Genomic DNA, 13871 nt, shown 5'->3' on the forward strand with positions numbered 1-13871 from the left:
ATCTTTACAACTCTGTGTTATTGTACTTACATTATAACCACTTAAAATATTTTTACAGAACTATTGTAATATTTGCTGCCATTTCTGCTGTGCTCTTGGCCAACTTACTCTTACAAAAGACATTTTAATGTTAATGAGATTTTTTTAACTGCATAAATAAAGGTTATATAAAAGTCACTGCCAAAAACTGATTGCGCCTTCTACCTTGTTACACGAATGTTGTTTGTGGCTCAAGATGACTTTATGTCATCCATGAAGGATGCATTTGACATATGTTTCACATAGTATAGCCCAACAAGTTACTTATAGCAGTTTAAATACGAGCAATCAGTTTTTGGCAAATACCGAAAATCAGTTTTTGGCACAACACCGGCTTTTTTCTTGTTTTCAGTAGCAAGCGATGCTTATGATTGTGCCAGAGCACATTCTGAACCACACCATGGGAATTTCGCTTTTTACACAGGTGGGTGGATGTTACACTCTGGAAATGGAAGGAAGGTGAGTGTTATTAACCCTCTGTGGTCCACGGACACGCTGCACCTCCAAATCACATGACTGATGTAAGCTGACATTGCAACAAGCTGCAGCCACGCTGAGTTTCTATTTCAGCCCACATTGAAAATTCGGACTTCAAAGTTTTTAAATTTTAACTACAGGCCAGTAAATCCAGAGTTATGATAATATATATAAGCCATGCTTTGTTCTAAATACTGTCATCACGTTTGTGTGTGTTTTAAGCGTTTTGTAAGGACAGCCAACCGTCCAGTAAAATACAGAATCGTGCCACATTCAGAGAAAATATACTTAAACTAGAATGGAAAAAGACACAAAGCTGGGGTTTTTCTGCGTCTTTATGCTGCACAGCTGCCTCTTCTCTCATTCTCTCCCCCTCCCTCTCCTGTTACTACTTCAATCATGAAACTGATCAATGATCAGCTGATCGGCTTTTCTCTCGTTTATTTATCGCCCACTTTGCACCAGAAGGAGGAAACCAGCGGATGTTGCGCTAAACAACAGCAGCACGTTTAAGCTTGATCAGCTGTTGTTAGAATTTATTTAATATTCATTTCTAGTATCAGCTGATGTTTGCTGGAGCCACAGCTGTAAAAGCTGCTGGTCATGATATCAGTTTGTATATGTGGTGAGAAAGAAACATGAGGATGAAACCAGGAGATGTCCTTACTGAATCATCGGAGCTGAACAGGTGATGGAGAAACAGGTTTACCTTTTAGGTGACATGAATGAGTTGAAGGGAAGTTATGAACTGTTTCTGAGAGACAAATAACCCCAGGATCCTTTTTTATGTAGCCGACAGCTGGTAACTGTGCAGGGGCGGGTCTAGCAAAGTGTTGCCAGGGGGCCAGTTAGGGTGTTAACAGGGAAAGGGGGGCACAAAGAAATACTTTTCTTTCTTATTCTCATTTAAAATGTCTAGCTTTTAAAAAGTAATTATCTGAATCTTACAACAAACGATTGATAGATTGATACATATATACCATCAGAACAGTGTACATCACTGTCACAACAGCGTTTGTTTTCATTCAAAGGCTTTATGGCTTTAATACCTGGTGGGTCTGTCTCGTCAAAATGCTCAGGCCGATTTTTTTGTCCCAGTCCAACTCTGGGCACGACACGCAGTGAAATAATCTGAGAAGGTGCATTAAAAAATAAATGGTCGGGCCAGCGGTGCACATCGCAAATTAGCTCGCATAGAAACAGTTGTGCTGCTTCTTAATGACGGTATCTTAGCTAACAACCCCAACTATCAGATTCAGGTTGTAATTGGCTAAAAATAAGTTTAACTGTCTTCAGAACATTGCAGAGGCCTTATTGACAGTATTTGGCTCTACATATATGTGTGTGCAGATTTTCTCTCACACGAGTCCTCAGGTAGCCGTCTGAACGCTGGACACTCGGGGACCTGTGTCTCTGAGTGGGAGACCAGATATCACATTAACATGTGTATCTCTGTATTAACAAACATGCCATATTGGCCCAGTTTTTTCTTATCATTGTTGTGAGGAGACCATAAATAGCATTTGCATTTTCTGTTGTACAGTTCATTTGCTGTTATGGATAAAAAGTCTTTTTTTGTTTCAAAATAGTTGATAACTATTCGCTGATAGCTGCCAACATCTGCGCACAAATATAATTGTATAAAGTTGTTCTATATAGTGTGTAACTATTGATATAGAGCATAAGTAAATTTATTGCTAATGCAATCATATGGCACACTGACTTCTGAGGAAATTTTAGATGGCACTCATCAGAAAGGTTGCCTACCCCTGCTCTTTCTTTTGAGCTTGGGTTGAGCTAAGGCATTTAATAAATGTTAAACATCACCAATATATTTCTAGGCTCTCTGAAATGTGATTATGCACTGGCAAAATTCAAAATAGAAGAAGACAGAGCCGAGTTCAAAGTCCATGGCTTTATTAGAAAAATAGGTTTACGTCACCTCGCTGTACAGTATAAAACAATTCATCTGCAAACTGCAAACACACTCGTTAGCAAAAACAAACAAAAACACATTGTTGACCCATAAAATCAAGTCTGGTCTAACATGGACACAAACACTAATGTGGCTCTATTTTTCCCCATAGAGGAGGTGGCGGCGTCGGCAGCAGCAGCACGGCCCTCAGAGATGGGACAAAGCTCAACATGAAACCAAGCCTCTGGGCTCATGTCAAAGGTCAAAGGTAACAACACAAGGCAGAGACACAAAAATGCACTGAAAGGAGCTTAAAGGAGAAATCCAACCTCACATTGTCCTTCCAAAGGCTACAATGCATTGACTCTGGAGCCGCCGATCTCCCAGAATTCCTCTACTTTAAAGGGACGTGTAACAGATCATTCTTTTCTTTCTACTAATCGATCAGAGTGATTGATCTCTCTGCGAGGTAGAACAAAGATGAAAGCGTCATGGTGGGGGTAACACCACCAAAACCTAGCGAAACCATTTACCTCCAAACAAGTTTCTAAACAAAATAATTTAATTATTCATTCATTATATTGTCATTATTAAAAGTTCTGAAATTATTCAAAATGGTCAAACTGGCGTTTATCGATGTCATAGCGGCATACCTTTCAACTTTCATGCTCAGAGATCATTTCTCTCACGAGAGCAGATGCAACATAATTAAAATTTCAGCTCTAAAGGACGAGTACGTGTTTAGAGACAAGTGTTTTTAAAAAACACTGACTTATGGGGGTGTTTCTACAAAAGATGAAGGGGGGGGGGGAGGCATCACCCCTTTTACTAAATATTTTCCAAATATAGTATTTTAACAAACATCAAGCGGAAAACGAGTTACGAGTATTCCTGCAGAACACATTTTAAAATGTTTTTAAACGATGGCCGACCCTGTAAGTAGCCTTGTTCGAGTGGCTTGACGACAAAACTGCAGTGGCCTTTTACGGCTGTTCGATATAACGATATATATCATAAGATGATATAAAAACGTCTATTGTTTCCTATTACGCTATCGTTTGTTTCGTAGTGTCCTAAAATAAAGTGTTCACAGCAATATTTTTTTCATCGTTTTGATGGTCACTGTAGTGGCTATATTAATTTCTTAAAGTTCTCTCTTTCTCATATTTAATACAACCACACTACTGACGGACAAGCGTCTGTTTTTACGTGTTGTCGTTAGCAACAACGACGGTAACACCATCGCGTGGCTCCGCTGTCCGCTTGTTTGTTTTCCACGTAAACCTTTCACAATAAAGCTCAAGATCCTGTTGAGACTTTTCAAAATAAACTGAATCATGTCAAAGAGTATGCAGAGAGTTTACGGATGAGAAGAAAAAAAAAAAAAAAAAAAAGCCGTCAGGTGCTAAAAATAAACCTTAGACTCAAACTTCGAAAGAAAATGGTGGCCGTTACAACTTATGTCTAAAAATGTATAGTTTCATGCATCGGTTAAAACACTCGAATCAGGGTAAAGGACGCCTAGCTGGAAAAACTTCATGCAAGTCGAGTTGGACGAGTCAGAATTTACAGAAAATATGACATTTTTGTGATTTATATCGTTGTCAGGACGATAAATGTCTTCTATCGGGATATGAGATTTGTCATATCGCACAGCCTTATCTGTCAGGGTTAAAAAAAATAAATAAACAAAGAAAAAGCTTTTATCTGACACTGAGCATAAAAACTTGTTTTAAATTTTGTCCTCTGAAGAAATAAATTTTCTCCTTTTGATTCAAATAAAACCACAGATCAAGGTCTGCATTTCCCTTCAACGTTTAACGCTGAAAGAACAGACAGATGTTAAAATGTTTTACTCTCATTCTAACATGTCTGACTATATTTTTACTCTTTTTAACCAGTTTTAAATCGCAGGAGTATAAAACTAAGTGTTAAAACTACTTTCAGGCTCTTTGGTTGGTCATCTTCTCAATCAAAACAAGCCTTAAACTCCCACCCTTCCAAATACTGAGCAGCCAGCAGTAAATTTCTCCTTTACACTCGCACCAGTGAGAAGTCATGAGTCAACACCACAGGTAAATTTCTCATAAGCACATACATACATGGCATGATAGTCTACAGAGGCATACATACAATGCAAAACATGTAACCCATTTTCTTCCAGACCCTCTTAGACATGGCAGGATGTCACATGACATCCTAAATCTGTAGTTAAGACAGCTGTTGGGTCAGGCTGTGGAAGACATGAAGAAGAGGAGGGCTGTGGTTTTCAAGCCTTACAAATAAAAGACAAAACAATCTGTCCGTTAACTTCATTGTCACTCAGTTCATGTACAAAGACAGCAAAAAAGGCATGTTCAGGCTCGCTCCCACAGGACCGGCCGGTGCCAGGTCTCAGCGAGAGCCTCAATTAAATCAAGTGCTCTGCTGCAAGGCCGGAGAGGCTCGAGCCCTGTCTCAGTTTCCTTAAGTAGATGATCTGAGGCGTTTCCGTGAAACCGAGGTAGCTCGTGATCCAGTTTTCCTGCGAGACCCAGGCGTCGGCACCTCACATGTCTCAGTCCAAAAACTCAGAAACAACAAGTCCCACTGCATCACTCCAAGCCTCAATTTAAAAAAGTGCAAAGCCTTTTCCAGAAGGATGTCCACCGTGACCTCAGTACATCTCACATGGCTGCCTTAGGGTTGGAGGAGGTGGGGTTTACTCTTCTGATCATCTTCAAACATGGCAGTTCGAAGATGATCAAAAACAAAATGAAAAAAAAAAAACCTTCCTTTACATTGAAAATCAAAAAAATCAAAAAATAAATAAAATAAAAGGCTGGACAACCATTGGACCATTGAGTCAGCTGACCTTACCATTTCATCCACCGAAGCCCGCAGCGTGCGTCGCCGTCAGTCCTCATAGCAACACATCAGGACCAGCCTCGCCCCCTTTTTCCTGCTAGTCAGGTAACAAAAGGAAGCAATTAGAGAACTGAAAACAGGATCGCATCACATCTACACACATTTACAGTTTCTGGAGCTCACACGCACAAGCTCAGACGTTAACATGCACATGGCAATGCCTTAAAGAGAAGACGGCGAGCAGAGTCAGCCGGGCCGGTTATTAAACGTAAAACCGAGGTGCAGTAGGTGAGACGCGGCTCAAGACAGACAGAGGGAGGGAGGAAGGGGAGCAAGGTAAGGGGGTAGGTGAGAGGGGGGGGGGGGGTAAGAGCAGCCATCATTATCAGTAAAAGCAAAAGGGGAGTAAAATAAAAACAAAACACCTAGAAGCAGGTCATGCACAAGAGCACAATTATCAGACCTCCAGAGTAAAACATGCAAGATTAGTATCCAGGCCTTCAACAGCTAAGTAGATCCTTCTGGGACAAGGAAAAGCTTCACTTTGAAACAAATCAAATTGTGCTTTTATGCCCCCCCTCCCAAAAAAACCCTCAACCAAAGCTGATAACAAGAACTAAGAGACTTGTAGGGGGCGGGGCTTAACCCTGACGCTGCTGAGAGTGAATTTCGGACACCAATTTGTGAAACAATGTTCTTTGGACATGAGAGAAACTCATAAGGATGGAGTATGTCACTACACATACAGAGCACTTGAGAGATGCCGACTATCAGAAGGTGATTTGAATTTGATGGCATGCAAGGTGACACTGTAGCACGTGGCCAAACATTTGGCAAACCTTTGGTCCATTTTCTTCCACAAGGAGCCTTAAATTTGAAGGTAATTTGAAGAGAGAATTTGCCGAAACATGAATTTGCAACACAATTTGAAGTTTTGTACACGAGTGCGTGTATGTTTATTAAAGCAGACAAACAGCAAAGAATACAAGCCAAAATGTAAAGCCAAAAAAAGAAAAACCATAGGACTACGATGGTCCTTTTTTTCTTCTTTTCAATAACAAGACACGCATTACTTTTTGACAATACAAATCGTATTCATTGGATTTAAATACATGTTTAGGAGACATATGCTTTGTTGCCGTTAGCTACTTAGAACATGGTAACCAGAATTTCTAAAAACAGACATAAAGCTATAGCCAAATAGACAGCTCGAGCACATTTGCATCTAAAAATTTTTTTCAAACTCCGTTATGGAAAATCTTTTAAACGCCCATTGTATTTTTTCTCTTTTCGTCATTTTAAAAAAATAAAAAATAAAAACCCCAAAAGGAAGAGAGAAAACCAGTTCGCCAGAAACAGGTGGGAGTGTGACTAAGACGAGTCCAAGCGGATTATTAAAATATGTACAAAAAGGAGATCTTGCCAGATGTCACCAATTTTGAGGAAAACAAAAAGAAAAAAAATGCAGGCAACCGTATGGGATTGAGGGCCAATCAGATCAAGTCTCTAAATAAAAAGACAAAAACAAACACGGGTTTTGTTATCAAAGCACTACGGGGTTTACTTCCACTGCTGCCCAAAAGAATCCTGATAAAATTCCTGGTTGTCAGATTTGTAACCGGAATAGTTACCAGAATGATCACCACCTTGGAGCGGTTGCTGAGCAATGGGTTGAGAGCCCCAGTTCTGATTATTGGTCTGGCGACGCTTGGAATCTGGCTGGTTGTACCCATCAGCTTTGCGCTTTCCTCCTACATTTCCACCGCGGCCACCCCGTGCACCACGTACCCCTCCTCGCCCTCTCAGCTGCACGCCTCCTCTTGCGCCGCGCCCGCCACGACCTGGTCCTGGCCCGCCGCGCTGCGAGAAGTTTGCCCTCCCTCTGGGTGCCCCCGAGCCGCCACGTCCTCTGGCCGGGGAGGATCCGCCCCGTGCGCCCCTGCTGCCGCCCCGCCCCCGGCTTGGGGCCTGGAAGTCATCGTACCCATAGTAGGGGTCATCGTAGCCACCGCGGTAGTTGTGATAGTCATAGCCGTAGTAATCGTAGTAGTCCTCGTAACCGTAGTAGTCAGGAGGGTAGGCGTAGCCGCCTCTGTTCCCTCCTCGACCCCGATTTCTGCTGGGAGGGGGCATGTGGGGAGGGGGAGGGTAGTAGTAATAGTCATCGTACCTGATGAGAGTAAGACGGCACGGGTTAGAAAGACAGGTCTGACAAAAACAAAGGTTTGATTGCTCAGAATGCTTCGAGAAGACATTTCTTACATTTGCGTTTTAGCCGCTTGCCTCTGGGCTTTGCGCTCCTTCCTTTTCTGATCGGGCGGCTTGGCGAACACTATCTCGATTGGCTCTCCCTCCAACTCCTTCCCGTTCATTTCCTCCAGTGCCTGGACACAGAATACAAGACTTAACGTCTCTGCACCTCGTTTCTAATCCAGCGCCAACCATCAGGGTAACACATACCTTCACCGCACCGTCCCGCTCCTCAAAGTGAATGAAGGCGTAGTCTTTGAGCTTCTTCACTCGCTCCAGCTTTCCAAACTCACTGAAGGACGTCTCCAGGAGTTCCTCCGTGACGCCATTAGCGAGATTTCTCACAAATAAAACCTTCACCTGCAACAAAGTAAAGCTCAGATTTAATCAGCTCATCTCCTCCTGCGCATTTATCAGCAGGCAGTAAAATCACATATTTTGGAAAATTTGATTGATTTAAAGAAGACAAAGGGTCACAATATGAACAAATAGATTTATGTTCAACAACACGAATGTAGTTAAATGTTAATATTTTATTATTATTTATATAACCTGCCTTAAAATTATACAGAGAAATGGCAAAGATTTGTGATTTCAGTGGCATTGCTTGTTTAACGGCACTTTCTGCATCACTGAATTAAGAGGGGAAAAAAGGGCAAGATTCAGTTTTTATGAACCCACCGTCACATTTAAAATACAACAGTTCATTATAATGCTGATGTGTGTCATCTAGCTTGTTATCTCGTGTTTAAAAACAAAAAACAAAGACAGCACAAAGGGCATAAGCACTGATGTTTTGCTGCCAGTGCAGGGCCTCCTACTGGAATCAGCAACACAGACATGGTTTGCTTTGGAGAGTCAGCTACAAATGCAAGAATTTGACATCCGATCATCAAAAGGAAAAAAAGATTGAGATCTGATCTTAACATTTTCCTTCTTCATTAACAGCTTTAACTCTGGCTCTGCTGTCGTTTCAATAGAAACGAGTTCAGCATTAAAAAAAAGGGGGGGGGGGGATTAAGTTCATGGGTGGTTGGCTTAAAGCAGGGCTGTCAAACTCAAATACACAGTGGGCCAAAATTCAAATCTGGAACAAAGTCGTGGGCTAACATTAATATTTATTGAAATATATTTATTGCTCCAGATATAAGAATGAATCTTTTCTTATGGACTCAAACAAGTTTTGCTGAAAAACTGAATATGGAACAAGCAAAGCTTAATACTAAACTATATTTATGTTAGCTGTATAATACCAGTAGGCCAGCTCTAATAGTCATTTGGTATGGCTTCGCGGGCCAAATGTAATTAGGCTGCGGGCCAAATTTGGCCCGCGGGCCAGAGTTTGACACCTATGGCTTAAAGATTGAAGAACACTTCAGATTCCCAATGCTCACCTTGGCCATGACTTCTGGGTCGGGGTCTTCGATGGGGTCTGCCCACTCCACGGTCACGAGGTTGCCCCAAACTTTCACCTTGCCGCTCATTAGCCGGCGACGGGCCTGAGCGGCCGTTTTGTGGTCTTCATACTCTAAGAAGCAGAAGCCTCGGTTCTTCTTTTTGTCGTCGGGCTGATGGTAGAGTATGACATCACTCAGGCCCTCTGGGTGAAGAAAGAAAACAAAAACATTGCCTGTGGTTCAATATTAAGAGTCTGGGTGTTTCTGAGCAGAATAACGAGGACAGCAGGGCATTCTTAGAAAAACAAAACTGTCAGAAAGCATTACCTGTGACTTTGGAAAACTCTTCAACAATCTGCTCCTTTGTTTTACTCTTGGGAATTGAACCAACAAATAGCCGGTTGTTGGCAACAGATATGCACACCCCGATGTGCTTGCCAGGGCGAATCTCATGATTATTGCACTGCAAAAAATAAAGCCGATGAACTCTCATTAGACTCAAAACCTTTCCAGCACACAGGTTTTTGAGGTAACCTATTCTCATAAAGCAGAACAACACGCCTCATTCACGCATTCATGCAGCACTTTTCTCTATGGTTTTCATGCGAAAGTGCTTTATATCTAATATTCACAGATTCCTGAGCAACCTGGGGTTAGCATCTTGCCCAAGAATATTTGGCATGCAGACTGGAGCAGGGATCGAACCACCAGCAAAACCCATTCCAATCAGAATATAACCCCCTTCACCTCCTGAGCTACAGCTTCCTCCATTACAAAGTGACAGGTCTCCTGAACGCCGTCACTTTCTAGAAAAGCGACATGCTCAGCCGCGTGCTCCTGACAAACTCACCAGCTTTACGGCCTCCTGGGCACCCTCCTTACTGCAGAACGTGATGAAGGCATAGCCCCTGTTCAGGCTACTCAGCGGATCCATCATTAGCCGAAGGTCCCAGATCGGACCGGCCTTCTCAAACAGAGGAACCAGCTCGTCTTCGTACAGATCACGGGGAATCTTCCCAACAAAGATCTACAAGAGGACAAAAAAGAAAGAAGGATATTCTAAATATAAACACCCACAAGCAACTGGTTTTATTGAATATTTATTAGTTAACCAGCTGAAAATGGTTTCATTTCAAAAGTGCAGTTTATGTTAATTAGGAGTTACTCTTAAAGTTGCTTCAGTGAAGCGGACTGAAAACACTTCATGTCTGTACAGCTTTTTCCTATAAACGCTGCCCATCAGGAAAATCACATTTTACGCCTTTTTAAACACGTGCATGTTAAAAAGCTCAGTAAAGTTATATTGATATAAAATATGCACAGAAATATTTGCAGTCTTATGCATCCTTGCATTTTGACATTGGTAAACACTGAGACAGTGTCAGGTTAGCTTGTGCTGCACACTTTAAGAAGTTTAAAACTGGCTACGCTCAGTCTTGTGATAATGCCGAAACAAATATTACTGCACCATAACTCTTGAAAAGCGAAGAAAAACCTCGTGTGAGATACTGATATTGAGGAGGAGAACATGTGAGGAGGTAAAGGTGACCACACTGTGTGGAGAACCCCACGTAAAAACAACTGAAGGGAAAAACTAGGCAGGAATAACTGAGCTGGACCGTCAGGGGCCTTCTGCACAAACGCCTCATCTGTTAAGATGAGTTAACCGGTGCTAGTATCGGACCACAGGAACTACAGAGAATGCTGAAACTGTTCATGCTATAGAAGAACTGACAGCCCAAACTTTACTAATCTCCACTTAATCCAGCAAAGAAATGCTCCTTGTTCTGCACCGTTAGGCGACTGTATGACAGGATAAACTGAGCAGTGCATTCGTTCCCCCCGTCCACGTGAGGCCAATGACACGCAAACAATTCACATCAACATCTACAGATCCAAAGCCCACATCACATTGCGAGACCTGTCACAGCGAAGTCAGCATATCTGAATACACCAAATATATACCCCAGTGCAGCTAAAACTCAAAGTACATCTCGTTAGGTCCTCAGAGTTTAATTTATACATCTTTTTTTCTCAGCAGTAAGAAACTGAAGCCTCGCATAATTTTCACCTCGTTAAAAGAAACTCTTCTTCTTCTGCTTCATGTTCTTCCCAACACTTTTTATAAATCAAACTCAGTGTTGATGTATCAGTTTTAAAACCTCTGTGAATAAAATTTCAGACCAAATATTGTCAAAATGATTGGTGGTGGTTTATAAAATCTTAAATATAAGTAAGTTTACTTTAGCTACGTTTATGCCTGTTCAGCAGAGCAGTGATTCCTGCTTCACAGAAGCTGATGAAGTGAATCTTGACGCCACTCTGATCATGGGTTTAACCATTTAAAGCACCTCTGTCTGTGCCTGCCTTTTGTTTACAGCTTCCTAATTTCAAAACAACCAAATTCTCCAATGACATGATGTGAAAATGTAACATCTCAGGAAATAATACAAGACCCTATTTTCTATGAATTGACGAGGAGTACCTCTGTGCCGACAGGGGGCTGAGAACCCGAGTACACGGACTCTGGCGGGGGTCCGCCGTATTTCCTCTGGCCGGTTGTAACATCGAGTGTGTAGCTGGTTCTCTCGAGGAGTTCTTTGATTTTAGCCTCATCTGGTCCTTTGATGGAGTCTGAAACTTTAGTCCCTTGTTTCTCTCTCTGTCTGTAAGTCTTCATCACCCCACAGAGAAAGGCACTTTTATTCTGGGGAATAAGAAACAGCAGAAAATTAGAAACCTGGACATTTAGCTGCCGTTAGGGGGTAAAAAATAAACAGCCGAGCGTTCCCTTCATGTCTCGCATGATTTAAAACTCACCTGCACGTGTGACAGGTCACTCTCTTTGAACTGCACCAACACCTGCAGGGCTCCATCTTCGTTGAATTCTTTCAAAGCCTCAATAGCTCTTTCATCGAGGTCACCGTGTGCTACCAGGCCTGACGGACACAAAACACACCTCAAAATAACTGGCAAACGCACATGACCCCACCAGAAACACCCCCATACACCTTTAGAAACCCGATCAACTTCATCAATACTCAGCACAGGTGAGAAGGTTCACAGAGGCAGTGGGACTCGTGCAGTTGTGCAACAGAGGATTGAGGATGGATCATCAATGTGATACAAAAGAAAGCAAAGTAAAACAGCTGAAGGTATGAAGCAGTTTCATTATTATGGACATAAAAGTTTTCCTGTCATACTGCCAGGTTTCAGGAGGCTGAAGAAGCCCTGAGGTCTCCTTTCAGTGTTTGTCACCATCTGCTGGAGGTTCAGACAGTCCTGTTGACCTGCTGTGGACACACAGCTGCTCTTTTGTTCCTGCCAGCTGGCCTCCATCTACCTTCACCCAGGCCTTTGTAGTAACAGGAGTTATTTCATTTGATCTGATTTCTATACTTCAGTGTGACAATGATCAATCTGATGCTCCCTCAGCCATCTGTCAGCAGCTGATACGACTGGTTTGACTACTTTGAATCAGCTCCCTGTTCACTGTTGTTCATTTAGGGTGTTGCTTAATTCACTGTCATCGTTTTATTTTATTACTGGTTAACAAAATAACCAGTAAAGACACGAAAAAGAGTTAATATTGCTCTGAATTACAAATTTCATTAACTTGTGCTGACATTCCTTCAGGAGCAGGAAGGTTTTAGTGGTAATTAAACACTAATAAACATACCTGAACAACAAAGGAGAAAGTGGCAGAGGATTTCAAAGAGTTCATGACAAATATTTTAACTCAGTCAAACTCAACTTTGGTTCATGGGCTACCCCATGTCATCTCAAGCAGGCTAGACCAGCACACCACTCCTGTGTTTGTAATGTTTGCATCACCTCTCCAGGTACTGTACTACATTTCATTCACAAATTTCAGATACTACTGACTTTCACACTGTGTGCTGGAGGGTGGATTTATCTGTGCACACACTGTGAGCTGAAAACGGAGGCAGGGCGTTCTCTTACCTGCTACATAAAGTTCATCCAGCTTCTCAGCGACATTCTGAGGTAAACCTGCCTCCAGTAAAGCCTGGAAGTGTTCCGAGTGGGTCACCTCGGCTGTAGTGTCCATCGGCTCCTCCGTCCCGTTCCCGTTAACGTGATCTGTGGCCATGTCTTCAGACATCTGCGCAGAGAAGTGAGCAAACATTTACCACCAGCAGCAACGCACTCGCCGGACTAAAGTGGGACAACAACATCAAGCGTGCAGTTTGGCGCCATCGTCCACTTGGTTTACAGGCAAGTCCTGCAGACGCTGCGAAACTAACACCACGTGTTAGACGCCAGCGGAAAAACAAACTTGCCCAAACAGCACACAAACAAGCAGCTAAGCAGTGAGCAGAAAAGGCGGCATCCATGTAGTCACCACGCGTCTGTGAGCTAACATCTGTGGCTCGTACAGATCACGGGCCTCACCGAGCGCGGTACGCATGGAAGTGCAAAATGCACGAGATTAGCATTAGTTAAACAAGGTCCAAAGGTCAAGCACGTGCAATTTGTGGTGATTCCGTGTGTTTGGCCCATTACTCATAACGTAGAGCACATTTATTTTCCCATTAGTATATGCAAACAGGCCCGTTTTTTTTCCAAAATGCCGGCTAGCCATGAAAACGAGCTGCTATGCTAACAGCACCCGGTCGTGCAATGCATCGAACATTAGAGTGCAGAAAGCTGCAGGTTAATAGCCGAATTTAACATCCCCTCTCGTTGCCTCGAGAGCGTACGTACCATGCGAATCTGAATTTGGGTGCACGATGCAGCTCCGCCGTAATTTAGGTAGTCCGAATGAGGGAAATTTTTCACGCCGGGGCTCTCAGGCTGGCTTCTTTACTCCCGGTGAAACAAAATGGCGGCTACGTAACGTCGCAAACTCCGCTTCTCCACCCCACCCCCTGCGTGTACGGGGCTTCTGAAACTGCTTTTCATGGGCTACTTTGGGGCTTCGAACG

General features: G+C 42.7%; 1 protein-coding gene across 6 annotated transcripts; it reads right to left on the reverse strand.

The window, feature by feature from the left end:
- Positions 1 to 4121: 4121 nt before the first annotated feature.
- On the reverse strand, positions 4122 to 13810 carry LOC102198430 (heterogeneous nuclear ribonucleoprotein Q). Of its 6 annotated transcripts, XM_005732754.2 has the most exons (12): positions 13651 to 13810; positions 12889 to 13048; positions 11746 to 11864; positions 11411 to 11632; positions 9776 to 9952; positions 9253 to 9388; positions 8923 to 9128; positions 7739 to 7888; positions 7541 to 7662; positions 7067 to 7448; positions 5291 to 5375; positions 4122 to 5148 (listed from the first exon to the last, which is right to left on the reverse strand). In XM_005732754.2, the coding sequence occupies exons 1-11, from the start codon at positions 13651 to 13653 to the stop codon at positions 5334 to 5336; spliced, it is 1719 nt and encodes a 572-aa protein (XP_005732811.1). In that variant the 5' UTR covers positions 13654 to 13810; the 3' UTR covers positions 4122 to 5148; positions 5291 to 5333. The 6 variants fall into 6 exon arrangements, with proteins under 6 accessions (XP_005732811.1, XP_005732812.1, XP_005732810.1 ...); XM_005732755.2 differs by having other exon boundaries at positions 4122 to 5372; XM_005732753.2 differs by having other exon boundaries at positions 4122 to 5375.
- Between the last annotated feature and the right edge of the window lie 61 nt (positions 13811 to 13871).

This window comes from Pundamilia nyererei, unplaced genomic scaffold (genome assembly GCF_000239375.1).
Source record: "Pundamilia nyererei isolate P.nyererei 1_Seehausen unplaced genomic scaffold, PunNye1.0 scaffold00048, whole genome shotgun sequence".
NCBI lineage: Eukaryota > Metazoa > Chordata > Actinopteri > Cichliformes > Cichlidae > Pundamilia > Pundamilia nyererei.

Bases quoted from the DNA above. Each gene is read 5' to 3' on its own strand.
- LOC102198430 (XM_005732750.1), bottom strand. The intron at 11,633-11,745 runs GTGAGTTTTAAA...CTTATTCCCCAG, and splicing joins GTGACCTGTCACACGTGCAG to AATAAAAGTGCCTTTCTCTG. The intron at 9,129-9,252 runs GTAATGCTTTCT...TTCTTCACCCAG, and splicing joins AGAGTTTTCCAAAGTCACAG to AGGGCCTGAGTGATGTCATA.